The sequence below is a fragment of the Bos grunniens genome, chromosome 13 (assembly GCF_055505025.1).
Source record: "Bos grunniens cultivar Pamir isolate PY7600 chromosome 13, Bosgru_T2T1.0, whole genome shotgun sequence".
Classification (NCBI taxonomy): Eukaryota; Metazoa; Chordata; class Mammalia; order Artiodactyla; family Bovidae; genus Bos; species Bos grunniens.
In genome coordinates this window covers 25,803,362-25,830,880 of record NC_141177.1, presented here as the reverse complement: position 1 = coordinate 25,830,880, position 27,519 = coordinate 25,803,362, and the positions used below count along the sequence as shown (strand labels likewise).

Below are 27,519 nucleotides of genomic sequence, written 5' to 3'. Positions count from 1 at the left end.
TGTTCTTGAATCTGATGATTGCTTTATTGTACAAAAAGTTTCCAGTAACAGTAAATTAGTTTTCTAAAAAGGACAAAAAAAAAAAAGTCGTTTTGGATAGAAGCGCTTCACTAATTGCTTTATTTAAGCACACACACACAAAAGTCTTATCTGACCAATTAGGTTGGAAGGTTTTTATTACCTTTAAGAAGCCATTAGCTAGCATAAAACACTGAAAGCTCTTGTGTCAAAACAAATAAATAATGCTCTCTCAATTAGCAGAGACTGTGGTAAATTCGTTAGAGATGAACGCGGCTTCACGCCCAGGGCCAGCAAGTCAGCACCTCCCCCCACCCCAAATTAATAAAACAAGAGACAGTAGTGCTCAGTCCCCATCTCGGGAAAGATGAGGAGCTCCAGGGACCTGACAGGCAACGTCTATGGGTCCCCCCTCCAGCCCCAGTCAACAGAGCCGTGCAGGCCACATCACAATGGGCAGCAGCGAGGGCAGAGCCAGGAAGAGCCACCTTTGCCACCAGAGCCATAGGCGAGACAAGGAGAGAGAGGACCCTTGGGTGCCAGGACACTAATCACTAACCTCCCCTTCCAGCCTGCCTGCTGTTGATCTGTCCCCAGGAGGTGGCAACAGAACAGGAGTGTTTGGTGGAGCCTGGCAAGTTGGAACACGTGCTCCAGCTGCTGCTGGCCTGGGGACACGGTGATGGCAGCCGATGCCTGGGCTTCAGCTGGTGCTGCCGGGGATCCAGTCAGAGGGGGCAGCTGTCCGGATCCCAAACAGGATCCTTCAAGCCATTCCTAGTCAGATTCATTATTTTACCCAAAGGAATTGGATAAAAAATCCAACTAATCACCCTGTTCACTAAAAATAAATACAAATAAATAGTGATCCTTTCTTAAAGGATTACGTTCCTTCAAGAGTCAGTGAGCCTAAGCACTGGAAAAGCTCCCCCACAAGAACCCTTAACACCATCCCAGGCTGTCTAGGAGGGGAGCCCCTCATCTGGACAGCCCCCATCCTGGGAGCAGCTTGACTCCCTGAGCTCAAAACCACTGAGGCTAAAGAGCCCACAGCTGCTCTCAGGAACCAAGGAAGCCCCCCCATCTCAGGGGCAATTGAGGAGGGGCTGGACCTCATTCCCGGCCTTCCTCCTTAGTAAGTAGCTGTCAGGGAATGCCATGCTACTTCCTGATATGCCAGGGATGCCTTTAGATCACCCCACGCCCACGTCAGGAACAGGGAACCAGGGACTGCCCGGCTTCATGAACCACTTGGGACGGGAAGGCTGGGCAGTGGTCTGCGTTTTAAGCACATGACCTGTTTGGACAACTTGAATCTCCGGGTTTGAGTTTAAATTTCTGGAAATAACTTCAAAGTCAATTCTAGAGAGACAGGTTATGTGACTGGTCCAAATAAAACGTAGCACACTTAATGAGGTCATGCTCTTTTAAAACATTTTACAAGAGGTAAAAACAATGGAAAGCCATCAAAAATGACACAAAGACCATTAAAACTATACTGGTGTCTCAAGACCCGTTAAAACACAAACAACTTCAGGTTTCAAAGTTATCATCACTTTCCACATTACTCCACAGGTCCAGGAATATGTTTGAGCACCATATTGATAATAGGTAAGTGAACAACAAAGTCCTGCTTTGGAGACCGGATTCATGCTCACACAAATGAGGGGTTTTCTGAGCCAAGATTTTCACAAACAGCAGGAATATGCCTACCTTCTGGGCATGTTCAATGGCAATGGAAGGGCCAATAAATCAAACCACTGGGGGAATATTTTACTTTGAAATGGAGTCATGTTTGGTTAATAATTTGAGACCCACTAATCCTAAATAGGGTGACCCATTTAGAATGGCCTCCATGTAAATTCACAGTCCATTAAATGGTGTCTGGCTTGAACAGGTCTTTATGTAGTTATTATATAAGTAATGGATTGAGCAAGGATGGTTGGGGATGGGCACGGGGACATACCGGCCAGCTCTGGTGACTTTTCCGACACTGCTGAGTGCCCTTTTAATGTGAGGTTCTTTCAAATCATCAACTCTTGCATTTGGCTGGTTCTGCTTAGTAACCCCTTTCGGTTTACAGGAGAAAATGCAGTGCACAAATCTGAGATGAGGAATACTCCATTTACAATTAATTTAAACTTATGAAGCTGTTTTAACTGGCCCATCTAAATGTGTTAATTAACATCAATGATGGTTTCTTATTTTTCACACTTTGTTACTCTGATCATTAACAGTGATGGAAAAGTTAAATTAAGTTAATGGGGAACGGATTATAAATTCTTAAAGGACTTCTCAGTTTGTTTTCAACTGGAAAATACATAGACAAAGATGAAGAGGCAATTTTGCCTCTACTCATAAATTCCTGGTACCAAATTTCTTAAAAACCAGATGGTTTAAAAAATTTTTTTCCAAAAATTCTTTTAACATGCTGCTCAAACATGATTGCTTAAAAAAAAAAAAAGAGCATATACAGGTATGATACATCGAACAGCGTGACGAGGCCTGTAAACGTTCAACTGATATTTTCTTTCTGAAAAAAAACAAAACAAAACAAAACCAAAGCAAGAACTCATCTCTATTCCGCAGCAGTATCCAAGGTCCTTCACGTCTTGCCAATGAAGGAAAACAGATGCCCCTTCCCCTCGTGTGAGCATGACCGGGCCGAGGAGTCCATGGGACCGCCGCCACCCCAGCTAGGCCGGGGCCGCACCTCCGCCAGAGCCCCCGGGCGCCGGGCCTCGTGCCCGGGTCCACGCACCACACACACTGGCCCGATGCCGCTCAGCGAGACTTCACGCCGACGAGGACAACAGTGAGGACGATGATGATGACGAGCAATATCAGGATCACGAGCATCTTCCGGTTCTTCTTCTGATACTGCTCTGCCTACAGAAAGAGGAAGGAGAAAGGGTCATCATTTTCTCCAAAATCAAGTCTGCCTCGTTTCTGGTCCTAGCTTCTGGCTATACCTGCACACCCAACACCTCTGCCACTGGCTCCATCATCACAATCACTGCCTAGAGTTCAGTTGACTCCCGTGACCCCCGAGTTCCCTACCTACAGGCTTCATGAAGCACCTGCTGGGGATCCACCATCACCTGAGGGCCGTGGGAGAAGTCTAAGGCTCTGCCTTCAGCTCCACACAGCCTGCCTCTCCTTACATCCCCCTCCACTGACCGCAAGGACCCACTCTTTCTATGGAAGCCTCTCACTTCCAGACACGGTTCTTTGGAGGAATGCACAGCTCCTTCATTGAGAAGTCAAACTTCTGGCTCCAGTGACACCAGCCAGAAGGGAGAGAAGTGAGGGCCCCAGAGAAGCTCTTCTACCTCCTCTGAGTCTGCAAACAAGAAGAAATTCATCCATGGAAGTATTGAGTTGGCCAAAAAAGTTCATTCAGGTTTTTCCATAAGATGCTACAGGAAAACCAAAACAGACTTTTCCACCAACCCAACAGAAACAGGAAAGCTGCCCCATGGGGTCAGGTGCAGAAAGAACCCACCCAAGCTGAGTCATCCTGTGTGGCTAGTGACACACGCCTATCGTGCAGGAACGTGACTCAGAGAAAGGAGAGGGGAGGAGAGAGTAGCGAAGTGTCCCTGACCACATGCTGCTGGTGCTGCTAAGTCACTTCAGTCGTGTCTGACTCTGTGGGACCCCATAGACAGCAGCCCACCAGGCTCCACCATCCCTGGGATTCTCTAGGCAAGAACACTGGAGTGGGTTGCCATTTCCTTCTCCAATGCATGAAAATGAAAAGTGAAAGTGAAGTCGATCAGTCATGTCCAACTCTTAGCGACCCCATGACTGCAGCCTACCAGGCTCCCCCTCCGCCCATGGGGAGAGCACACTCCCCACACTTCTGTGGACGGCACTGCCTCATGGCAAAGGTGAAAGTGAAAGTGAGGGGACGGCTTGAGGGCAGCACCTGCTCAGAAGGTCCAGCCTCCCACGCCCACTTCTGCATCCCCACCAACCTTCTGACCAGCAGCTCTGTGTCCTAAGTGAGCCCGCCCACCCACCAGGCCACTCATCCACAGGAGGAAACCTTAGGACACGTTCACCCATCTGGAGAGCCTGGCTCGGAAGAAGTGACTCCAAGGCCCCGCCAGCTTCAGATGAGCTGATCGCCAAGGCAATGGCCAGCCAAGCCGAAGAGAGGACAGTACGTGCTCACTCTTGTAGTCAGTAACCACCACTGAAGCTGACACCAGGTGATACACTTTAAAACCTCTCAAAATGATTTATAAAGTCAAACCTTAAGCAAATTTTTTAGTTCCCACTAGATATGTACACCCTCGTGGAGAAAGCTTTTCCCCTTTATCTCTGTTGTATTACAAAACATGTTTTGCTAGTTTTTATTTAAGAAACTTCAAAACCAATGCATAATTCAACAGCATATGAAGGCCCAGATATTACAGAGTGAGAAACTAAAGTTAGCTTTCACGTTTTTAATACATAAAATGTGGCAACCAAATGAACCGAATGCTTAAAAAATTAAAAAGCCTCCTATGTCCACAAGGCAGACCTCCTCTTTCTCAGTGTCTGCTGGCGTCCCACCCACTCCTGCCCTGCACGTGGTAACAAGCATATAGAAGAGGAAGCTGAGGGTTCCTGGTCAGACCTGTGCGAGGCCTCACCTTCCATAAACCTGGCACCACGGCCAGGTATGGTCACCTCTCCCACAGGAAGCGACTGGTCTCAGAGAGATGACAGAGAAGTACATTAGTGAATCGAGAAAATGACCATCACACATGGCTAGGAGTACCGCTGTCCATGAGGAGATGGACAGAATTTATTTCATCTGTGAAGTATTTCATTCCTTCTGAAGAAAACACGCAGCCAATTATATATGAGAGTCACTCAGCAGTGTACATATGTGCTTCTCATGGTTGATTACAAGATTTTTAAGGATGTTTTCCATTTATTTTTAACAAATATCATGAAAAACATTCTGGAGACAGCCATCAGAGTATTAGCAAAGAATGAGAAAGCTAATACTCTCACTTCAACAGACTACTCTCTCCTCAAGGTGGTACACAGATATACTGTGGTAATTAAAAGAGAAAATTAGATTTTTATCTTCTCCAGAATGAATCCCCAGCAGCAATTCATCAGAAAAGTACCACAACAAGGGAGGCCTGAGTCAGCAGCTACCAGCAGACAGAACGCGCAACACGGGTTTTAACAAACACCCACTCAATCGATTCCCTAAAACAAGAGGGCCTAGCCAAGGAATAAAGTATTTTCTAAAAGGAAGAAAACCCCGACTCTTTCAGAGTTTGCTGTCACAGAAAGGGGTTCTCAGCAACTTCAACTCTGCATGTGGGGTGCACTGGGATTCACTAATTGCAGGGAAACGGCCACAGCCCGCACGGTGGGCTCTGAAGAATAACGACAGGCTGCATTTTCACAGCCCCATCTCGAGCTGATGACAGACGAAAGTGCTGGGGACAGTTAAGACAGAAGACAAGCCTCGTATGAATTCTTGATACGGGAAAACAATTCTTCAAATTCTCAGCTACTGAAAGATATGCCATTACCTTGTGGAGCTGTTTCAAGCCGTCTTCAGTTTTGATACAGGACTGCTCAACATTATAGTCGATTCTATCGAGGACGGTACCCTGGGTGATAAATGACAGTCACAGACAATCAACAAGCGCAACTGGGAAAATGGAGCTTCAGAAATGAGAGATGCAGATTGCAGGCATTGTCATCCACGGGATTATCTGTTCTACTTGACTGTGGGGTAAAGGGACATCCTGTCAGCTCTGGAGTCCATCACCAAGCAGAGTGAGGTGCTCAGTGGCAGAGTGCCGCCATTAGCTGCAGGAAAGCCTAGCTCATGAGAAGAAAATACTGACAAATTGAGGTTTCTTTTTTGGGTTTAGCTACTACAGGATACTCCATATTCAGGCTTAATGGGGCTTTAAGAAATACATGGTTCAGTGGAAACAGGCTCTGAGTGGTGAAGGGCTTGCTTCTGTGCCCATCTGTGGCTTAAACTCACAGGTTCAAGGAAGCAGAGAAGGCCAGTTAAGCCAGGCCTGATTAGAATGAGGTCTGGAAACTTACTATCATGTCTGAGAATCTCCACACGCCTCCATGGGTCAGAGCAAACACGGCTAGCTCCAACACACCATGTAAAATCACACGTTCGCCTCCAGGAGAGTTTTGCCTGTAATTTTTTAATTGCTGGGTTCAAACAGGAAGAAGAGAACACCAGGCTCCACGGAAGGATGGGGCTCTGAACAGAAGTGTGCTGCGTTGGGAGACGACAGCACGAACAGTTCCATGAGAGCCACGGGAGTAATTAACCTAACTAGATCTTCTACAGCCTTGTCTGCTCTAGTCTGCAGCTGGTTTCGGGGGATCAGGACCCAAATCCCCACTGGCAAGATAATAAAACACCCTAATCAGATTTTAACAGTGAACAAACAATCTAATTCTACTTGAGGGCTAGTGGTTCCAGTTGCCTTTACACAATAACCTGCCAAAATTAGATGGGAAAACTTATCCATCGTCACAATCACCGCTGAGCGTGGGCAGAGCCAGCCAGGCTCCCGGCACGGGGTGCTCCTGGGAGCAGCCCTGGGATGGAGGCAGAGGACGTGAGCACTGTCACTGACACCTGTTTCTCATCTAAAAAATAGTTTATTAGTATTTTTATGGGGCATGACAGCAGTCTGCATAGAATTTGTACGCGTATATACATACACACATACATAGTGAGTCGTGAAAATTCCCTGGAGTAGGAAACGGCAACCCACTCCAGTATTCTTGCCTGGGAGAGTCCCATGGACACAGGAGCGTGGCAGGCTAGAGTCCATGGGGTCACAAAGAGTCGGACATGACTGAGCACACACACTGTATATACACAGAAGGAATGGGTTACAACTGCTTTCCTGACAGAAGTGCAGAATCGAAAAGCCTGGGGAAGAATGAGGTATCAGGGCAAGAGAGCCCACTGACGAGGCAGGTAAATGCACACACCTGTTCTACGATCATGGCTCCCAGGTCCCTAAATATCTCGTTCAGGTCAGAGATGGACTGCACGATCTGGCGAATCTCCCTCTCCCGTTCCTCCACCAGCAGCGTGTTCTGCTCCACCAGCACTAGCTGCTCGTCTGTAAAGCCCTAGCCAAACAAAAAGGACGAAATGTGCACATGAAGTACGATTTTAGATATAACTTAAAGAAAATAAAATTTGAAACTATTTCTATAGAGCACACCACACACAAGCACTTATTTTTCCTAACAAGAAAGATCTCCCTGAATCAGCGGGCTCTAAAGCACCACCGGCCAAAGCGGGGACACAGAGAACCCCTGTCGGCAGCTGCCCCAGAGCCAAGCGGCAAAAGCACCAGGGAGAAGCCTGCGTGTCTCAGGGTTCTTCCTGGGAGTGGGGTGTGCAGACTGCTTTCCAGAAGATTCTGGAAGGCACCTGACAAGGTCTCCGTGCAGTCTTTAGAAAAGAAGAAACAGTATGGCCCCCACGACTGTTCTCCCGCCAGCTGCAAAGCACTTGATGGATGTGCACGCCACACAGTGCCAATCCAGCTGTGTCTCAGGGAAGCTAAAGGTCCGCAAAGAGAAGGAAACAGAGCAGAGTGCACATGAGCAGCAGGCGGGTCTGTGGCCCCGACACGTACCCGGTCATACAGAGTATTATCCTCGCCATCGTCCATCAGCGGTACTGATGTAGCAAAAAAATGCTGGGATCTTTCCTCTCGATTCTTCATGCCTGTCGTGGATAGGAATTCACTTTACTTGAATACGGAAACCGTTCTGGTTACTGTTCCACCATTAAAAGGGGGCATCTAGAGTAAAACTCAACAGTCAAAATGGAGACATTCTTGGCCACTTTAGAAGAAGCCCTGCTCACCTCCAGCAGAGATGGGGGACAGTAAAGGACCACAACCATGCAACAGCAGGCAAGCATTTGGGGTTACTTAGGACAGAGACCACACTGCGAGTGTGAACAGTTCACTGGGTGCCAGGTGAGTGACACTGCAACACCATCATCTGAGACGCTCTCAGTGGAGCAGAAACACTTAGCTGCTGCTAAAAACATTTAAAACATTAAGTATTTCTCTCTAAAAGTATATCTGCTAAGAATTCCAAGTGGCCCTAATCAAATTTTAGAAGTAGTAAAATGAAAGCACAAACACAAATATGCCAGTTGTCAGGAGGGAGAACTAGCTTTTGGGGGAGCCTATGGGGATATCATTGATCACAATGGCAATACAGAAAAAGCCAGTTTATGGGTGCTCTGAATGAGGATGTAGCTGAAACCTGACTTTGCACTATTTGGGAAGGAAGGGAGGCTGGGAGAGAATGTGTCTGCTTTAACTATTCCCAGGTAAGGTGTTTAGACAGATAGGCAAATATAAAGCTTCAACATGATTACAACTATTTTTACCCATTTATCAGCAGCTCCTGCAAGCCTAACACCTAGAAAACTACATGCTTTTATAATATGCTAGATTGATTTTCAAATACTTTAAACTTGACAAAAGAGTTTCTCTTTTGTTGTTTTAGAGGACTGTCAATGCCCCATGGGGTGGCCTCAACCTGGATGTGGCTACCACTGGGGGCAGAAAGAGCTACTTTCTACCCCGCAAAGTAAGAGGATATGCAAAGGCTAACCATGAAAAGCAAAGGACAAAACGGAGAACCAGCAGAAGAAGACACAAAACACAGAGTTGTCCTGTGACCTAAGCGCTGGGACACTCGTCACTGGAGAGCCTGGCGCGGGTGGACACTCACGTCGGAGGTAGCTGGACTGTGCGTGCCGGAAGCTGGTGGACAGCTCCTGCAGGGCCTGGGCCAGCGAGGCCACCACGTTTCGGAGGAGCCGCTCCTCCTGCTCCGAGCAGGCCCGGCGGGCCCGGCTGGGCAGCGCCTGCACCGCACGCTGACACCTATGGAAGAGCTGGGAGGACAGGGGGCGCTCACAGTGGGCCGGGGGCCCCAAGGTGCCTGCACGCCGGAGTGAGACACACAGGGGCTCTGGCCGCACAGGCTGGCGCTGAGGATGGCCAGGAAATCGCAGCTGAACCAGACCTGAACAGATGCTGAGTGTGCACATGCGTGCGCACTGCTCCTCACAGCCTTCTCATTTAGTCCCGACAGCCACCCTAACTAAGAGGCAGGTACTACTATTATCGTTTCCATTTTACAGACGACAACACTGGGGTCTGAGAAGTTAAAGGAGAATCATATTACTGTTAATTGCTAAAAGCCAGGACCCAGATGCTCTTAACACCCCAGGGCTTCCCCACGCATCATGCCCCATCTCTGTGCAGCAGCAACCCAGGAGGTGTAAACAAATGAAAAATGTAACTGCTTATTTATACACTAGTCACACTGCTTTTTAAGATTTTTAAAGTATCTTTTTAAAAAAGTCTTTATTGAGTTTATTACAATATTGTTCCTGCTTTATGTTTTGTGTTTTTTTTGGCAAGGGGGCATGTAGGATCTTAGCTCCCCCAACCAGGGATGGAACCTGTGTCCCCTGTGTTGCAAGGCGGATTTTTAACCACTGGACCATCAGGGAAGTCTTGAGTCACATTATTTTAAAATTACTCAAGTTTAACATTTTACAAGAGACACTTCCAGGAGGCTGAGTTTCTCTGGGATATCAAGAGATTCAGTCTGGGCAACTGCTCCCCATCTGTTCAATTACAACTACCCTTTTTTTTAAACAAGAAAAAAATTTGCAAACTAGTATACAATAGAAGTTACACATCTTAAAATCAAATGATTGAACTCAATAATGCTCTGAATTTAATTTTCAGATCAATCCACAGTAGTATTTAAAAACAATCAAAAAACAGTCCCCACTCCTGCAGGACAAGGAGTGCAGATGCTGAAACCTGGAGGAGCTCAGGGCCTCCTGGGTCCCTCTGTGAACTTCAAGCTGGGAAGCAAAACTCTAGGCCTCATTTAGCACTGTTCTGTGGGCTGGCTTTTGAGAGGGTGAGGAGGCCGGGAGACCAAGTTCCCACCTGAGGACCCCTTCCCCCTCACCTGGGTGATCTCCTGTGTGGTTATCTCAATGGCATGCTCCTGCTCGCTGCTGTCATCCAGGGTAGGTCGGTTTAAGTGCTGGTCATGAAGGCTGGCTAACTCCTTCATCTTCTGTTTAATCCGCCCAACATCATACTGTATCTAAACAAATGAAATCCCAGAGCTCTACTCTCTCCCTCCAAGTGTCTGTCTGCCTCTGAGACAATCAGCTACACGCAAGAGTATGGAGCTCAGTCTTCAGCCAATTCATAGTTGACTGAGCAACCTTTAATTCAAACCACCAGACATTCAAATACCACTCTTTCTGGTTATACAGTTCTTCAGTTTCTTTCTGTAATTCGGGTGTTGTTTCGTCACTAAGACAGGTCCAACTCTTTTGTGACCCATGGACTGTAGCGTGCCAGGCTCCGCTGTCCATGGGATCTCCCAGGAAAGAACACTGGTGTGGGTATCCATTTCCTTCTCCAGGGGTTAATCTTCCCAACCCAGGGATCAAACCCGAGTCTCCTGCATTGGCAGGCGGATTCTTTACCACTGAGCCACCAGTTACTACTAAAACCAAAATCACAAGCATGCCCACAGACATACACACCTTTCTTGTGATGTGTGACCTGAATAATTCTAAAGCCAACACACTTACAAGGACATGCATTCAAGTTGCAGCCAAATCAATCTTTATGGCAGATACCTTAAAACATATTAATGTCATAATTACCTCAATAAATAAGAGAGTGTGAAACGAACATTCCACTTACTTCATCCACTCCATCCACCCATTTAGGAGGGGACCGCTTTGTCACACCAATTGCGGCTTCTGGGTCCAAGCTGATGCCTGACACCAGAGCCATGCGATCATCAGCGAGCTACAAAGAAATAAAGGGACATTAAAAAATTATTCAAATTCAGTCCAGACAAGCACACTCTTACTCCCTTTTAAATGTCGCTCACTAAGACAGAAATAGAGGAGCAAATGCACTTGCCTGGATTACAAACTTGCTTTTGATACTGCTAGGATATGGAACTGTTTTCCTATCTTTCCACGTACCACTTCTTAATTTCCTTGGACATACTTGTGAATATGAATTTGACTTGATCTGGCTATGAAAATGTAATGAAAAAGTCAACAAGAGATCCTTAAAAGAAAAACCTTAGTATTGTACTATGATGGGGTGGCATGAAACTCAGCAATTCATTTGATCAGACACATTAAAAAAGAAAATATTCTAGGCTATAAATGGAACCAACGCAAACATTTCAAGGTTTACTTACAGACACTTAGCTTATTTCGTAAATAGGGCTGATCCAGTTATCTTAGTCACAAGATCATTAATCAGGTTTAAAATGTGTCAAAGAGCTGCCTAAAACAGTCCGCAAATTATCTACCATTTGGCAAAAGCAATCCCTAAAATCTCAAGGCAATCTTACACTGTCACTCCCTTTCTTTGGTTAAATGTCCACAGGCAACATTTTCCCTTATTTTCAAACGATCTCCGTAGTACTTGTTTATTTTACCTATGTAATACACTGCCTTGGAAAGCTTGTAAGAATGGGAGAGAAATCACAGGTTTGGTGTGGTTAAACTGTTCTCTTGCCTGGAGGCAGTGAACAGCTGAAAGGATCTTGAGGTACCCCTCCAGAGTTCAGAATTTATAAACGCCAGTTTCAAAAGATGCAAATGATGATCAGGAAATAATGGAAAACAGCATATAGAAGTCTGCTACAGGTAGGACTTTGTACATTTTCTAAATCGCACTGCAGAACTGGGTAGAGAATGTATACTGCTTTTCTTCACCACTCCCTGCATTTATCTAAATTTATTTTTTCACTCATTCGGCAAATTTTTTTTTTTTTTCTAACAATAAAGGAACAAGGCAAAATTTTTAACATCCTCAGATAAGGATAAAAGGGGGTAAAAAAAAAAAAAATCACACAAGGAAAAGCCTACATTAAAAGAATTCTTCAAGCAACAGCCCTAAACCCGGAACAGGGAGATTACAGCAAAATTCCTAAAAGCACACTGGAGTCTTGCGTCCGGCTCTGTCACAGCGGGGGAGGCGCTGCCCCCACTGGCTCGGGGGGGCGTCTGACGCAATGACCACGCTGAAGGGACCAGCCGCCCCAGCAGTGCTCCCTGGGCATATGAATCGTGATCAGGCCCAGCGCCTTCCGCAGTGGCGTGGACCCTGCAGGGCCAGTGTCATTTCAGGTCCTGAACAAATGGTGCGTCACCCCACCTGCGCTATCGGGGCTCTGCGTCTGTGCTGTGTAATTCTCAACCACAGCCACCTTGTTTGTTTTTAAGAGTTCACTAATAGGAATTTTACCTTCCTTTTATTATTTTAACCCTCGCACAAGCTAGGTGAGCTAGGGGCTATTATTCCAATCTATAAATGAGGAAATTGAAACCCAGAAAAGTTAACTAGCTTGCCCAAGGTCACAAAGCTATTATGTGACAGATTAAAACCTGGGTTGGCTGACTCCGGAAGCCCCAATCACCCCACCAGCTGCCAATCACTTTGGCAGGCCCATGAAATACAACCGCAATTTGCTAAGAAAATGTTATCAGGATAACAAGCCCTCACCTTCAAACAACAACAACACAAGACACAGTCCTCGGATCCATTTCCCAGCAGCAGCACCAGGGACGACAGGATAGGCTCAGCTGAGCACAGAGGCTGGACAAACTGGCCTCTCTCGAGTCTGCAGACACAGCCCCTCACCCCACACACAGCTGTGTGCTCCTCAAAACTGCCCCCAAAGCCACCAAGAGCTGTGCAGTCTTGGAGTGGGCACAATGACCAAACCAAAAGGGACCAACCATAGACCAGCACCCAGCACCTGCTGGCTGGACAGCAGGCACTGGACACAGAGCTGCTGCCTACCTGGAGCAGAACTTAAACCTCCAGCTGTTCCCACAAAGCGACACCTGCGGGTCATTGAGTTTCCACTGCGCCAGTGGATCATCTAACACACTGCCTGTTACTATTGAACCATATCTCAATAAAATGATGGTAGTCATTTGTTTTATTAAGAGATTCTAAACTCACAATTCTGTACTGTTGTGACTGTTAACCAAAATACACTAAACCAAAAAAGATACAGAGGGTTTACCTAAGTTTATCTGCACAGTAGTAACTAGTATCAATTTCTCAAAAACAAGTGAGAAATTTTTATAAATCACATATGAAATCAGTTGAAGTGGATTCAACTCTTTTTTAAGCAGTACTTGGTTTTACATAGTAGACCTGTGCCCCCAAAAAATGCACGTAAAAGAGTGCGCACACACACCGTCTTCAGGAGTCCCAAGGAAGCTTGCTGGGGACCAAGGGGAGAGATGACTCCCCAGCTAGCCAGCCCCAGCTTTCCACAGGCTGTATCAGGATTGTGCCAATGAGACAGAATAGCTGATTCTCTAAGACTAAAAACTTTAAACAGGGAATAATTTGTCCCCTTTATGATACCATCTATAGCAAGAGTCTATCATGATTAAGACAGGCAGCCTTACAAGAAACGTGTCATTTATTTGATCGGAATCAGCTTGTAATACCTATCACAGTATGTACCATTTTTTAAAAAAAATAGACTGTTTTAGGAAGGGAAAATCTAACGGAAGATAACCGTCAATTAAAACTGGGAACAAATATGAACATTAAAAAAATACATTTTAAATGCAAAACAATCACCCTTTCAACTTCAGAAACCTCACTTCTCATTTCAACGTTTTCTCATTTTTAAGATCCAAAATATGTTCGTTTCCAAGCTGCCATTCAAGTCAACTCAGGCCTTAAAAAGCTGTCAGGTTTTTCACTCACTCTACTTGCTGCTCTTCCATTCCATGTCTCCCCAGCGAAGAGACGATGATGGGCAGTAAAGTTTTGCTTAACGAACTTATGCTTCTCAAGTTAAAAAAAAAACAAACAAAACTTTCCATGTTTTTAAATAAGAAAATAATATATAAATAAAATTGTACTCCTGAGAATTAAGAATTTAAGAATTCTTATTTGTAACTCTGTCCTCTAAGAACTATAGGGTGCGTGACCCCACCCCAGAGTCACCCAGCTCAAGCGCATCAGTGCAGGAAGATCCCAACGGTTGCTCACAATGGCACGCCCACTGGCTTCTTGTTGAGTTCATCAAAGTTATCTATGCCCTCGGTCCACTTCAGACATCGACAACTGTCCCTTTAAAGAAGACCAGATAGCACGGACAAGCGCTTGATCTATGGACAGAAAACACACACACACACACACGACGCAGCCTTATAAATCTTGCTGTTCCAACTATACAGCCTTCCTCCTCTTATAAAACCCGACCTTTATGAGAAGTCTGATTTAGTGTTCCATAAGATTAAGGATATGCAAAGCCTCTGGAGAGATTAGGAAAGTCAAATATATCCACACACACATGCACACTCATCTAAAAAAAAATAAACTAAGGTCAGTCATAATGCACTGGTAATAAGAACCAATACTGACAATTCTGGATCGTTTGCGGCAAGTCCAGATGGGAAGTTGGCAAACACCGCCTGGCGGCCCTGGTTTCCACCTGAGACAAGGTGGGCATGTACGTGGTGCAGTCAACTCACTGTGCTCAGATGGCTAACAGACATTTAAGGCTGAAGAAACCTCCTTCCTTGGAGGGAGTGAAGAAGCATGTTATATAAAAGAGTTGGGGGCTATCAGCACCAGTTTTTTCTCTCTGATCTGTGATCGTTTTAAAATAGTGTTTACCTTTTCTGATTATGAAACAATAAATGTTCAAGATAGTTATTTCTTTATGTGTGCAAAAAATACAGAATTAAAAATTCTGACAACCACACCATCCAGACAAAATGTTGCTAGGTTCACTAACCTTCCTTTTCCCCTCAACTCTCATAAACAAACTTAAAAAAAAAAAAAAAGTAGGAAGCAACAACTGCACGCACCATAGGTTATGGACTGAACCCCCACTTTCAGCCCAAGACAGACCTGCAGAGAAGACGGCGCCCTGTTCCTCAAACACCGATACCAAGGGGCTGAGACTTCCCTTCTCAATGCTGCCCCCAGCAGGGGGACCAGGGAGCAGCCCATGCTGGCTGGCCCCACGCTCCAGCCACTTCACCCTGCCCTTCCCAGGCTATGTGGTTTGGGAACCTGATGCTTACATCTTGTAATTTTAAAAATCATTCCTTCTATGAACTTAAAAAGCCAACAATTTGGGAGATGACTCTGTCATAGGTGGGGAGTAGACGAGATCAAGGCCAGGAGAGTGATGGGGTGGTGTTCTCCCAGGGCACTCCTTACTTGTTTCTGGAGAAGAGCAGAGCCTGGTATCCCCAGGGTGCAGCTGATTTTCAAGGTGATTTGAGAAGGAGAAATGACAAACCCATGTGGCCACCATGACACAGTCAGGACAGCGTGCTTGGGCCTCACCGACACAGGGATGGCCTCCATCTGACCCACGTCGGGGGCAACTGGAAGCCCGACTGCACCCTGGCAAAGTTGGGACTCTGGACGCTGTTCACAACACGGCCCCGCTTCTTGCTCAGCACCGGGCACGCAGTCGTAATAAACACACACTCATAATTAAGTGCGTGAGTCAACACTAAATGCAATGAATTAATGAAGTAAATACAAGACATGTCATGTACAACTCACTTCATAACGGATGTGCTGATTCTGGACAAAGGACAAGAAGGGGAAGTGAACGGGTGGCGGGCTGAGGGGCCATGAGGCCCCAGAATGGACAGGCTGGGCCTCGGGGCATGTGGCCGGAAAGGTGGCTCTCACTCTGGGTCTCTGCTCCAGAATGTGGCAGAGAGAACTTGGGGTGGGGCGGGGGGAGCCAGTGTCTGGAACTTACTGCCTGAAGAGGAAGTAGGAGAGCCTGGAAATAGGTTCAGACGGCGGAGCCCTCAGGAAAGATGACCCTGATGAGCCGAGTGGGAGAAGTGTTCAAACTTAGGCCACTGTGACTGTTTCCCAGCACCGCCCCCCCACCATCCCAACCAGGGCACACTTCTTTTTGGGGGCCACAGGTTCCACGTTTCCAAACCATTCAGTAAGGGCAGCACCCATTCCTAGATGGATGGGTTTGGTTTTCAATACTAATTGGTTCTTAATGACTCAAGCAATAGACGCGCATGGTTTAAAACTATCTGCCCGACCTAAGAAAAGGGTTGGCAGTTTCCCTTCCACCCCAGACTTCCTGGAAGTTATCCATTGTCAACAGCTTCTTGTGTCTCTTCTCAAAAATCTCCCAAGTACTCACAAGCCTGAATGTGAGTTATTGTTCTTAAAAAATAAATAAAACATAAATAATTTTTTTTAAAAAGAGTGGGAATTGCAGTATCCATCATTATACATCAGGCTTCTTCCCACATGGCCCTGCATCTGGGAGCTCACTGCCCCGCAGGCCTGAGACAGGCTGGAGCCTCTCACAGGCGCAGCACAGGGAGCAAGCGAGGCTGCACACTTCATGCAACCAGCTCCCCAGGAAGGGTCTTCAGGCTGTCTCCCATCTGCGTTATTACCAACAAGTAAGGGACCCACTGGTTTCAAAGACAGTGAGTGGGTCTAACCCCACCTCACAGTTCCTACTTCCAAATTAAAACAAAAGCCAAGGACACCCTCCCACCCCCAATTTTAAAAGGGCCCTTTTAAAAATGTATATCCTGAGGAAAAGTATTTCCAACCCCTTCCTGGCTGAAACAGTTAATAGAAAACACAAAGCCAACCATCACAGTTCAATCTCTTTTTTCCTCCACGCTTTATTAGCATGACTGGAATAAAGTGCTGTGAACACGTACCCTCTCCATCTTCCGGGAGAATTGCTAATAAGTAATGAAAAGGCCAAAATCGTGCTGCTAGGAAGGGGGCCACGTAACCATTAGTCAGTCAGCACGACCCAAGGGTCACTCGCTCCATACCAGTGACACCTCAGCAGACAGCTCAACAGGTCTGGTGGCTCTGGGGCCGGCTTCCTGAGGGCTTCTGCCAGACATCACGTCCTCCTGCACCACCACCAGCCCGCCCCCACGACCCCCCTGCACAGCCTGGGGAGCCAAGGGAGCTTCGTGCATCATCTGAAAACAATCTGGCTGATTTTAAGTGGGAGAACGCGTTCAACCTTTACTGCCTCCAGAGTTGAGACACTTTCCCAAGAGTAGCAGATACTGTTACCAAGCCCTTCTCTACATCGTCAATTCACCTGGTATGAAAACACAGTAAATGAATCCTAAAGATTAAATTGTAAAACACAACAAGGAGAAGTAATCATGACAAATGCTAAAATATGTGTAAACTCTGTTAGCATTTTACATATAACCAAAGATTTCAGAGAAACAGGCATTAATTGTATATACTGACATTCAAAAATATTGAAAACACAATACCTCATCCAGCTCCTGAAGAGATATGTTGTTGCCATCAGCCCATCCAGTTAGGGACAGCGGGGGGAAAAAAAAAAACAAAAAACAACAAAGAATGGGGACAGACAGACAGATAGATAAGGGATGGTCAGTTGAGAAAACACTGAGATTTCAAGCAACTCTTAAGTTGACTAAAAATACAGATCTACTAATCAAAGCTTTTAAAAAATCTCCCCCTTCTAATTCTTGCTTTAAAAAAAAAAGCTGTATCAATATTTAATTTACTGTGTTTTTTACTTTTATTTACTGTGCTTGTTCTGGTAAAAGAGGTAGGAATCAAACAATAAACAGCTGTAAAAATTAAAATACAATAGAAACAAAACATACTTGTTTTAAATGCAATAAAATATAATGGTATTTCTATTTCACAAATGTCAAATAGCATATACAATATTCTAAATTTCCCTTAGGAAGATAAGAGAGCAAAGCTAAAACATAATTTCACTGTGTCAAATAAAAGTAAATTTTAGCACGTAAATCAGCACTGCAAATACAGCAAAATCAGAACGTGAACAGCCCACAAGAATTGTCTATGGCCGTATTCAGATGATATTTGAGTGACCACATATGTAAGGGCTCTGCAAATTAAATCCCGCAGACACGGCTTCCTCCGTGGCAATAAGCAAGCCGAGAACCACTTGTCCCCGGAGAGAGACACAGGTGGTACAAGAAAAGGAAAACTCTCCCCATGTGCTTGGCATGTATTATAATAAGTCTAGGAGACACACTGTTATTATAAGGCTATTATTAAAAAAAGTAAAAACAAAAAGGGGAGTTTTTTTTTTTTAAGAGGAGCAGAAAGGAAGAAGCATCGGCAGGCAGAAGATTAAGTTTCAATTTAAAAGGAAAGGATCTTTTTACAATCAACGTGGAACTCTATTTTCTAAACAGATCTTTACTAATGATAGATAATGTGAACAAATAGGTCCTTTTTTTTTTTTAACAGTATTGATCACTGAAATACTTAGTGGTGAATTTCAATAATCAACTGTGTTGATATTTTTTTTATCCTGAGCAGTAAATTTAGAAAATAAAAAAACATAACTTCCTTATTTAAAAATTAATAGTGCAAATGAAACTGGTCTATCAGGGCCAAAACACTATTAAACAGTGACAGTAATAACAGTGTAACCACACAACATTCCTCCGTGTAAAAATTCAATTAGCTGACATTATAGAAAGCTGAAAGGCCCCTTCATTCCTTCTACAATTTGCCATGAGAGCAAGAACTGTATTTCTGTGTATACCCTGCCATGACAGCAGTACTATAAGATGCTAATAGAGGAGACAGTGTCAAATGGAAATCTGATTTAATTACCTTTTACTTTAATAAAAGAAAAACCTCCTTTTTTAAAAAAAAGCTAATGTTTCAGCACGAAAGCACTGAGGTGTTTTTATTAATAATACAAGACACAGGGCAAAACCTCTAATTCGGTATCTCAACCTGCATATCTACCCATTTTGCAGGGGTTCCTTGGCGTCTAATCTTTGGATAAAATATTACTGCAGACCCTGGTTAAGATCTCTGCTGCACAGGAGCCTGGCCTCTTGGATTATTAATGAAGCACACAGCCCGATCTCTCAGTCTCTGCAATTATTAGTTGACAAGAGGTGAAATCAGAATCTTGGGTATATTTTTCTTTTTTTCTTTTACAAATAAGAAAATCAAGTTTTAGAATATATAAATTCATTTCCCCAAAGGCACAGGGCTGAGATTCAGACAGACCCAGGTGTTCAGGCCTCTTTCTACCCCACATTCCAGCCTCTCTACTTTTACCAGCACTTCAGGGAGTTACTAGTGACAGGCAACGAGTACCACATCAGGAACTAGATTCAGGAGATCATCTTTTTGAAGCACATCAATCCCTCCGACTTTGCTACTTAAACTTAGCAGGTTTTGAAACTCCCCCTGCCACCAATTCACCAGGAAACTTTGTCAAGACCTGAATGAAAACATTTAGAATTACCATCAGGAAAAACCGAAACAGAGCCAAAGAAAAACACGATGCTACGCATCATCACCTTCTAAATCTTCATAATGTCTGAGTCGAGGCTTCTGACCTGCCAACGGCGTGCAATCAAGCAAATACTGAAAACTCCAAGTAGCATGTGGAATTTAAGGTCTAAAGAACTTTCTACAGAAAACTGAAAAATAAGTGGAAACCCATCTGTGTTTACTCAGGAAGTCTGGAAAAGTTGAGCAAAATGAGTTGGAAATACAGGTCTATGCTATAGTGATATTTACTTTATTTCCGTTACTGCCAAAATAAAAGTTTGCTTCACTTTCATCCAACAAAGTACCCTTATTCTCAAGTAAGCCTCTCTGCTCAAATGGAATCTTTAGAAGCAGAAAAGCAAATAGATCTAAAGAGAAATATACAATGATTTCATACTTGGATTCTAAAGACAGGGGACTAATTTTCCAACAGACTCGGCATGGACTAAAACTTAGAATCTTCAATGTGGAGGTTAAAATGGACTGGCGTGATTGTGAAGTGAGATAAAGATGTTATAGTAAAAAAATATATATATGTATATATGTGTGTATATATATTCTTTTAAATGGGTTCCTCCTTTCTCCGGGACCTGCAGCACATGTCCAGGAAAAGCTGCCAGCACTCCTGTGGCCCACTAGGTAGCAGGGGCTCAGAGCCAGGCCTGCCTGCGTTCCTATCCCAGCTCCCTGGCTCGCCCGGTGGGCACCACTGAGCAAGTTTCCTAACACCTTGAAACCTCAGTTTCCGGATCTGTATCCAGAGAAAAAAACAGCAGCACCTGTGTGATGGAGCTCTATGAGGACTAAGTGAGGCTACACGTGCAGAAGGACAAGCCCCAAGCCGGTGAGTGCTCAATAAATCTTGGGCTAGTATCACTGTCAAGACTGAAGAAGGACTTCAGATTTCTTATAAACATATTTAACCTTCAGTCTTCCCCCCCTAAAACACACCATGTATTTTATTAAAAATAATGTGCTACTTTCAAACTAATCTAAGACCAATTAACTTCAGCTTCCATTTATAGATTGTGTATTATTTTAAAGCAGAGAATAGATTAGGCAAAGCAGCTCAAGTCCCCTCCTAAGATCTGTTTCCAGGGATGAAAGGGAATCACACAGGCCACATAACACCTCATCAGATCAGAACAGCAACCTAGCATCTACCTGTCATTCGTTTAAGACTTTACACATTTTTCTTTTTTTTTGAGTGACTATTTAACACTATAAATTCTTAGCTTCCTAAAGCTAAGCTGCCTGTAACTTTTTGAATGAGGTGTTGCCTTAAAACCTGCACTTGGCAGATGGAATGTCAAAGCTACTTCTCCACAGTACTGGAGCTACTTTTGAGGATTTTTGCGGTAACATCTGGCTGGTGGACAGGGCAATGCTGTTGACTATGATTTCCTCCTTTTCAAAATAAAGCTAAGACTGCAAGGCTTGGTTAGGAGAAACAATGCATTAAAAGAGAATTTGAGAAAGCCCTGCTCAATCCACAGGACTACTTACTAGAAATCTCCCCTAACTCAAACCCTCAATTTACAAATCAGGCAAAAGATGTCAGAAGAGATTAAAAGCTTGCCCAGAGACCTACATTCTGAGTCAGCCAGAGTGTGACTTGGCCCTAAATTCCCAGGTTTGGAGTCCAGTGCTCTTCCCTGTATTTCATGCTGCCCTGAGGCACAACCGTGACGGGGCATCTGAAACTGAGGCCAAAGCAGAATGAATGGGAAATGGCAACAGCTGCATTTTGCTGAGAGTCTAAAAAAAAAAAAAAAAAAAAAAATCAAACCCCTGGCCTTTCACAATTAGTTTTACTAATATCAACACAATGGAGACCACAATTAAGTAGAATTTTGTTCAGTTCTGGGCGCTGAACTTTAAAATGCCCACAGGAAAAAACCAGAAAACTAGACTTCATGCATAGGCAAGAAACTTAACCTCCCTGCCTGAGCCAGGACTGCTGAGCTAGAGAAAGGTCCGGGGCACAAGCAAGCTGCAAGGTTATCTGTCTTGCAGGAGGAGGAAAGGGCTTCCTGTGTCAGACCCTAGGGGCCGGGGCCAGGGCCAGGGATCACAGGATGCAAGACACTGACAGATGGGGTTCACGGAGGCAAGCGCTTTTTGGTAGTAATTGAGGTGGGGGTGACGCCTGCTGGAATTTCCTATCCCCATCAAGAATGCGGTCAAGGCAAGCAGGCAAAGGGGTTATCACAGAGGGGATGTTGGGTCAAATGACCTTTAGGTCCCCCCTGGCCCTTGGGACTTTGTTTTGTCACTGCATATCCTCCTTCAATTCTGCTTAGCTGTGACATATTTGCCTGAAGGATGCAAAAACCTGTTTTAGTGTGCATTTATAGGTGCACACAATGAACCACACCACCCTCAACCACCAACTTCTAGTTTTTTCCTCCAACAGGGATGTAAAAAAAAAAAAAAAAAGCCTGTTTAAATTTTCTGAAGAATATAGTTTTACGTGAGCTTTGTTTTGAGGTGTGTCGTATGTACATTCATGCACAAACACCACTTTACAATTTCCACAGCTTTCACCCAAAATGAGGTGAAAATTCAGGCTTAAAAAAAATTGTGATATATTTCTAATTGTGAGATAACTTGCCCACCCCAATATCAACTTCTACAGCCTTTTCTTCTAACTAGAAAATAGAAATTTCAGTTTATGATTTTTTAAATTAAGTTAGACACTAGAGCTTTGTTACTTCTTTTTTAATTACCTGAGTTTTAGTAAATATATGCAAATTGTATTTTAATTGTCTTACTTGTGTTTTCAACACGACAGGTATTTATTTTTTAAGTTTTTATTTATGCTTTTTCAAACACCCAGAAAAGTATGTAAAATGGAACAGCCTCCCCTGAAATACTCATCAGTAGACTTAGCAATTAGTAAGGAACACTCTGCCTTATTTGTTTCCTTTGTGTGTGTGGGGGGGTTATGATTAAATATAAAGTAAGTGATATTTGGACATTTCAATAGTAAACGTTTCAGTAGATCTCACTAATAAGTCTAACAAATTTATTGAATTTTAATTAATTTCTTAATATCACCTAAAACCCAGTCAAATTTGACAGCATTAATTTTGTTTGATTTGCTACAAGATTTTGAAAATTTACAACCCAGAAACGAGGTTTTTAAATTTGTATGAGCTAGATATGCAGTTAAAAATATTTAATAAAGTTTTTAAAAATTGTTAGACACGGCTTTTTCCCCAAAATGTTTACAACATTTTTTCAGCTTGCAGAAAAGCTGAAAATATTGTACCCTCTATGTAGTCATGCTGTCTTGCCATATTTGTTTCTGTGTGTAAATGCAGAAATAGTTTCTGTAGAATCAATTGCAAGCAAGCTGAAAATATAATAATTTACCCCTAAACACTTCAGAAATCTATGACATGCCATGTGTTTTTAATGCACACGATAAAAATATATATACATGTGACTTATTTAATTCTAAATTAGGCAAAACATGTTTGTTTAATTGCAAAACCTATTTTCAGATAATATGAATTGACTACAAGGATTTTTTTATAAGGATATTTTAAAAGATCTGATTCTTATAAGCATCTGAGAAAAATTTTAAATAGTCAAACCAATATATGTAAAATTTTCAATGGTATATTATGTAGAAAATATTTTTTAGTGTTCTGAATTAGGTACGTATTTTTAGTTTGACTTAGAAATCTATTTTCAAGAAAATGTCTGAGTTAGCTAAATATACCTGTACATTTTCTGACATATCTATTCTTCCAACTTGTACACATGAGCTATATATTTTAAATTATATGACTTAGTTTATATATATATTTAAAATTGCCTAAGAAATCCATTTAAAAAATAGGTTTTACTTAGAGATGCACTTTTAAAAAGCTGCCGGCTCGGACATTAGGTTTTTAAACTGTCTGACCAAATGGTTAATAATGATAACAAAAAAGCCTCACGTTATCCTATGGTGTAGTGTATTTTGAACGTTATATGATTAAAAATTTTAAAGCAAACGTTTTAAAATCAGTTAAAAACTAATATTTTAGAAATATTAACATGAGTTTTAGTTGTTTTTTTTCCCTTTCTACAAGGTAGCATAAAATCAAGCCATTTGAGGAACATGCAATTTTTACATCTTAGCAAAACTAAGGTTCCACTGAGGATTTTTTTTTTCCCCACTGAATTTCTACTCTCTATTTCTTAGTTTATTCCAGAACATTCTTTTCAAAATTAGCGCTGGAATTAGCCTGTTTTCAATTTTGCACTTAGTATAATACCTTTTTTTTTCAGTTTACAAATGTAAAAAATCTTCAAATTCTCAAGTAACTGAAAACCTACACACACTCAGTTGGTCCCTGTTTTCTATGCTTTTTGATTTGAGTTTACCGTGATTTTATTCCTAAAGCTGTTCACAGTTTACAATAGCTTTTCTACATAAGCAAGATGGACAAATACATTTTCCTTTTGTGATTAACAAAAAGGAAAAACTGTCTTTGTAGGTGCTCTGTCAATAATCAAGACAGCCATTTTTTTGTGTGAAGCATTTAGATCAAGTCATAAAAAATTTAAAAGGAATATAATCCGTAACAGGTGAAGTAAGTGTGAGAGCCCCAAAACTGCTTATGTCAAGCATAACCCCCAAGAATCCGGTCTTAGAGTGATTTTACTCTCCCCCCAATGCTGCTTCTATTCAAACCCAACCTGTCTACAGGCAGGAGCCCCCCATTACAAATTAGTATCATAACTTTTCAATTTAGGCTACCCAGAGCTCATCATCACCCTTTGTTTAGACTATCTGCACCCACTTCCTTGTTCAACAGAGCAGGAGACTGAGGTTTGGACGGGGAAAGTAGCCCTTTATCATAAACAAACAGGAAAACAACAGTCATCCTTCCAGGCCCTCCCTGTAAGAGATTCTACAGCTGGGCTAAAGAAAGGTTCAGGTTAATTAAATCAAAACCGTGGGCTATTTGCGGGGTTAATTTTCACATACACATCACGTTCGTTTTAAAAAGTTCCTATGGAAGAAAAAGCTTAATTTCCTGTCTGGGAAATAGAAAACGAAGAAGCAAGCACCTTACAGCCTCACAAACAAGAACCCCCATGAAAAACAGCAAAGCAATTATTCACAGAGAACACGGGCACAGAGGGCTGCGAGGCCATTTAAAAAAAACGAACAACACCCCCCCCCCCCCAAAAAAAAAACCCAACTCCTTCCTCTCTAGGGAGGAGGGCATCGTTCATTTGCAAGGATTTGGATCTGCCAGCCTGCAAACCGACCATCAGAACCAAAGTGAGGCTGTCTGCGGGGGCGGACGGGGGAAGGAGGGGGGCGCTTAAAACAAAACGGAACAAAAAGGCTTCAGGAAAAAAAGCCTCCAAATCTCAGTGCTAAAACATATGTAAATTGGAGGCGCCGGTCGCGCGGGGACAACCCGGGGGGTGGAAGGGGGAGGACGGAGAGGGATGCGGAAGTGAAGAGAGCGTGCAAGGCAGAGGTGGAGCAGGATCTAGATGCTTCTTCCCCAGCCAGGGTTATCGAAGCTCGCAGACCCCAGCCAATAGACCCCGCACTTCCATGCTAGTCTTATCTTCTTTTTTAAACAGAGAGACAGACACAGACAGACAGACAGGCAGAGCCGCAGTGCACACAGGGCGTGTGTCGGAGGCCGCCTGGAGACTCACCGCAGCAATGCTACGTGAATGCAGAGGGCTGGAGGTGGTGTGACTACTCACTTGCTCGGCTAACAGCTGCCGGTTTTGGATGGAATTATTCCGCAACAACAAGAAAGCGTCGGTTAAACGCCTCGTGGCCATGTCTCACCCTTTGTGACCCCCAGCTCAGGGGCCCCCCGCCCACTTAAGAGTCCAGGTTTATTCACTTTCTTTCTCTTGGCCTGGCCTGGTCCCCTTCGCAGGCCTGCAGCCAAGCAGGTGCTGCTCTGTGCTTCCTCCAAGCGCAAAGACCCCTCCCCAGATGGCACCTCGGCTTTCCAATTGTCTGACTCCCCCTACCCAGGGCCTGCCTTCGATCTCTAAGCACTCAAATCCCCCCAATCCTTGCGTTGCTAGCCAACTTCCCAGAGACCCCTCCCCAATCCAACCTTGGATCTACAAGCGTCTAACTGGCCAATCCGGCTTTGGACTGGAAGAGTCGTAAGCCCCCTACCACATCAGTCTCTGACACCCCCTAGGGCCCGAACCTTCTATGTCTGACTTGGCTCACACGCGTCTGGGCCGTGCTTTCAGGCTTGCCTCTGGCTCAGTTTGCCCTCCAGAGGCCTGAGAGGCCTGCTTGAGGCCCCCCTTTGGACAACCGAGCCAGGCCTGGGCCCTGAACGCCTGCTGCTTCCTGCTGGGGCCTGGTCTGAGCCCTATAAGGCCGGGGCCCCGACCTCCTGACCCCTTCCCTTTATGGGTGGCCTGGTCCTCCACTGCCCCAGCAGACTGCCGGCCTCCAGGAGGGCAGCAGAGCCTGCCTTCACTGCCTCCTCACTCCTCTTCTTCGGCTCCCTCCATCCCGGGATCTGACTTCTGCTCAGCCCCTGGGCCGTTTCCGTGCTGTGGGTCCCGGGTTCTGGCGTTCCCCCCTGGCCCTCTTCCTGTCCGTCTCTCGAGAGTGCCCCCCTGCGACGTTCACAAGCCTTGCTCGCAACGTTCCGGGCGCGGGAGATCCCTACCCCCCTGCCCCGGGGCACGGGAGCGCTCCGCCCTCTCCCGGGGTGCAGCCGGGACGCTAGGTTCCCCCTTGCCAACTGGGCCCAGGCGCTGAGAGCAGGCCTTCGGGCAGGCCTGAGCCTCGAGAACGTGGGCCCCACGTTGCAAACAACTGCCAGGGGCCTTGGCGCCCTTATTAGAGTGGAGTCGAGCGGCAGGCAGATTTGGGTTCCAGCAGAGCCGAAGTTTGAGACGCGCGGAGTTGGGGCGGGAGAGGAAAAGTTGGAGACGACTGCCTCTTGGAGGCCGAGCACGCTCCACTGCAGGCGGCGGCTCGCACTCGCTTTTTTTTTCCCCAATTCTAAAAAAAAAAAAAAAAAAAAAATGTATCAGGAAAACAAGCAGGAGAAAGGAAAAAAAAAAAAAAGCAAAAGCTCCAGCTAGAGTTGCAGGCCGCCTGGGCCGTGCCGCGGCCCGCAGTTGGGGGGTCGTGGGGACCTGCCCGGCTGCCGCGTTCTGTAGGGGGCACTGCAGGGTTGTACAATCTCAAGTGGAAAAGTTCCCGAAACTTTGACAGCCCCCCGCCCCCAACCACTTCTCCCTGCCTAGTGGGCCAGCGCGCCCGTGTGCCAAGCCGAGCCCCGCGCCCCCCGCACCCCCAGCCCGCTTTCCCGCCCTGGAATTGGGTCGGGGAGCCCTCCGCCAAACCCAGCACTTGGTTGCGGACTCGGGTTGGCGGGATTTGGGCAGAGGCTGCGCCGGGGCGCGTTGGAATCGAGTGGCCCGAGCCCGAGCGCGGCAAGCAGGGGCCAGGTTATCGCCCCGCGAGCGAGGCCCGAGTCCTGCGGGGTGTCCTGCCCGGGGCCACGCCACGGGCCGTAGGAAGCCACCCTACTGGCCGCACGAGGTCACCTTCCCTACCCCCCCTCCAACCCCCCCAGCGCCCAGAGGCCGAAGCCCGAGCCAGAAAGCCTGGGCCGGGCGCGCGGGCCCGAGTGGATCGGGGTCGTGGAGTCAGGCAACCGCCCCTCCCCAGGGGCTCGGGGCTGGGGCGGCAACGGGTTCCCCTTCCCGGGGCGAGCCGGGACCACCGTGGGGCCGCCGAGCCGCACTCGAGAGTGTAGTCTTAACAAAGGAAAATCGCCCCGGCACCCGGGAACGGCCCGATCCCTGCAATTGTTTCTGCATGAAACAAACTTTACACACACACGTGCATTTTCCGAGCGTCTCCCCCGTGCTAAGCGCCGAGTTTGCAAAGGAAAGATAGCAAACACGGGAAACAAAGCTGGTGTCGGCGCTCACAAAGGGCGGCAGCCGGGCCGGCGCGGAGACCCGCGCGCGGATGTCAGTAGCACCCGCGGGGCGCGGGGCGAGGGTCCCGCCGGGTTTCGCCGTGTCGCTGGCGGCACCC

At 45.4% G+C, this 27,519-nt stretch overlaps 1 protein-coding gene across 12 annotated transcripts; it reads right to left on the bottom strand.

Moving 5' to 3' along the window:
• On the bottom strand, nt 1-26,030 carry STX16 (syntaxin 16). Of its 12 annotated transcripts, none has more exons than XR_015138666.1 (9): nt 25,137-26,030; nt 10,809-10,916; nt 10,054-10,194; nt 8,791-8,956; nt 7,674-7,765; nt 7,015-7,158; nt 6,097-6,199; nt 5,565-5,645; nt 1-2,907 (listed from the first exon to the last, which is right to left on the bottom strand). XR_015138666.1 is itself a non-coding variant. In XM_086330953.1 (9 exons), the coding sequence occupies exons 1-9, from the start codon at nt 25,266-25,268 to the stop codon at nt 2,803-2,805; spliced, it is 1,068 nt and encodes a 355-aa protein (XP_086187079.1). In that variant the 5' UTR covers nt 25,269-25,974; the 3' UTR covers nt 1-2,802. The 12 variants fall into 12 exon arrangements, 6 of the variants coding, with proteins under 6 accessions (XP_086187079.1, XP_086187073.1, XP_086187074.1 ...); XR_015138668.1 differs by lacking the exon at nt 6,097-6,199 and adding an exon at nt 3,212-3,361; XR_015138669.1 differs by lacking the exon at nt 6,097-6,199 and adding an exon at nt 3,234-3,361.
• Between the last annotated feature and the right edge of the window lie 1,489 nt (nt 26,031-27,519).

Excerpts from the sequence above, each read along its gene's own strand:
- STX16 (XM_086330953.1), bottom strand. The coding sequence starts at position 25,268 with ATGGCCACGAGGCGTTTAACCGACGCTTTCTTGTTGTTGCGGAATAAT. Across the intron at positions 10,917-13,865 it reads ATGGAAGAGCAGCAAGTAGA|CTCGCTGATGATCGCATGGC; the intron begins GTGAGTGAAAAA and ends ATTTCTTTGTAG. Across the intron at positions 2,908-5,564 it reads GCTTGAAACAGCTCCACAAG|GCAGAGCAGTATCAGAAGAA; the intron begins GTAATGGCATAT and ends CTCTTTCTGTAG.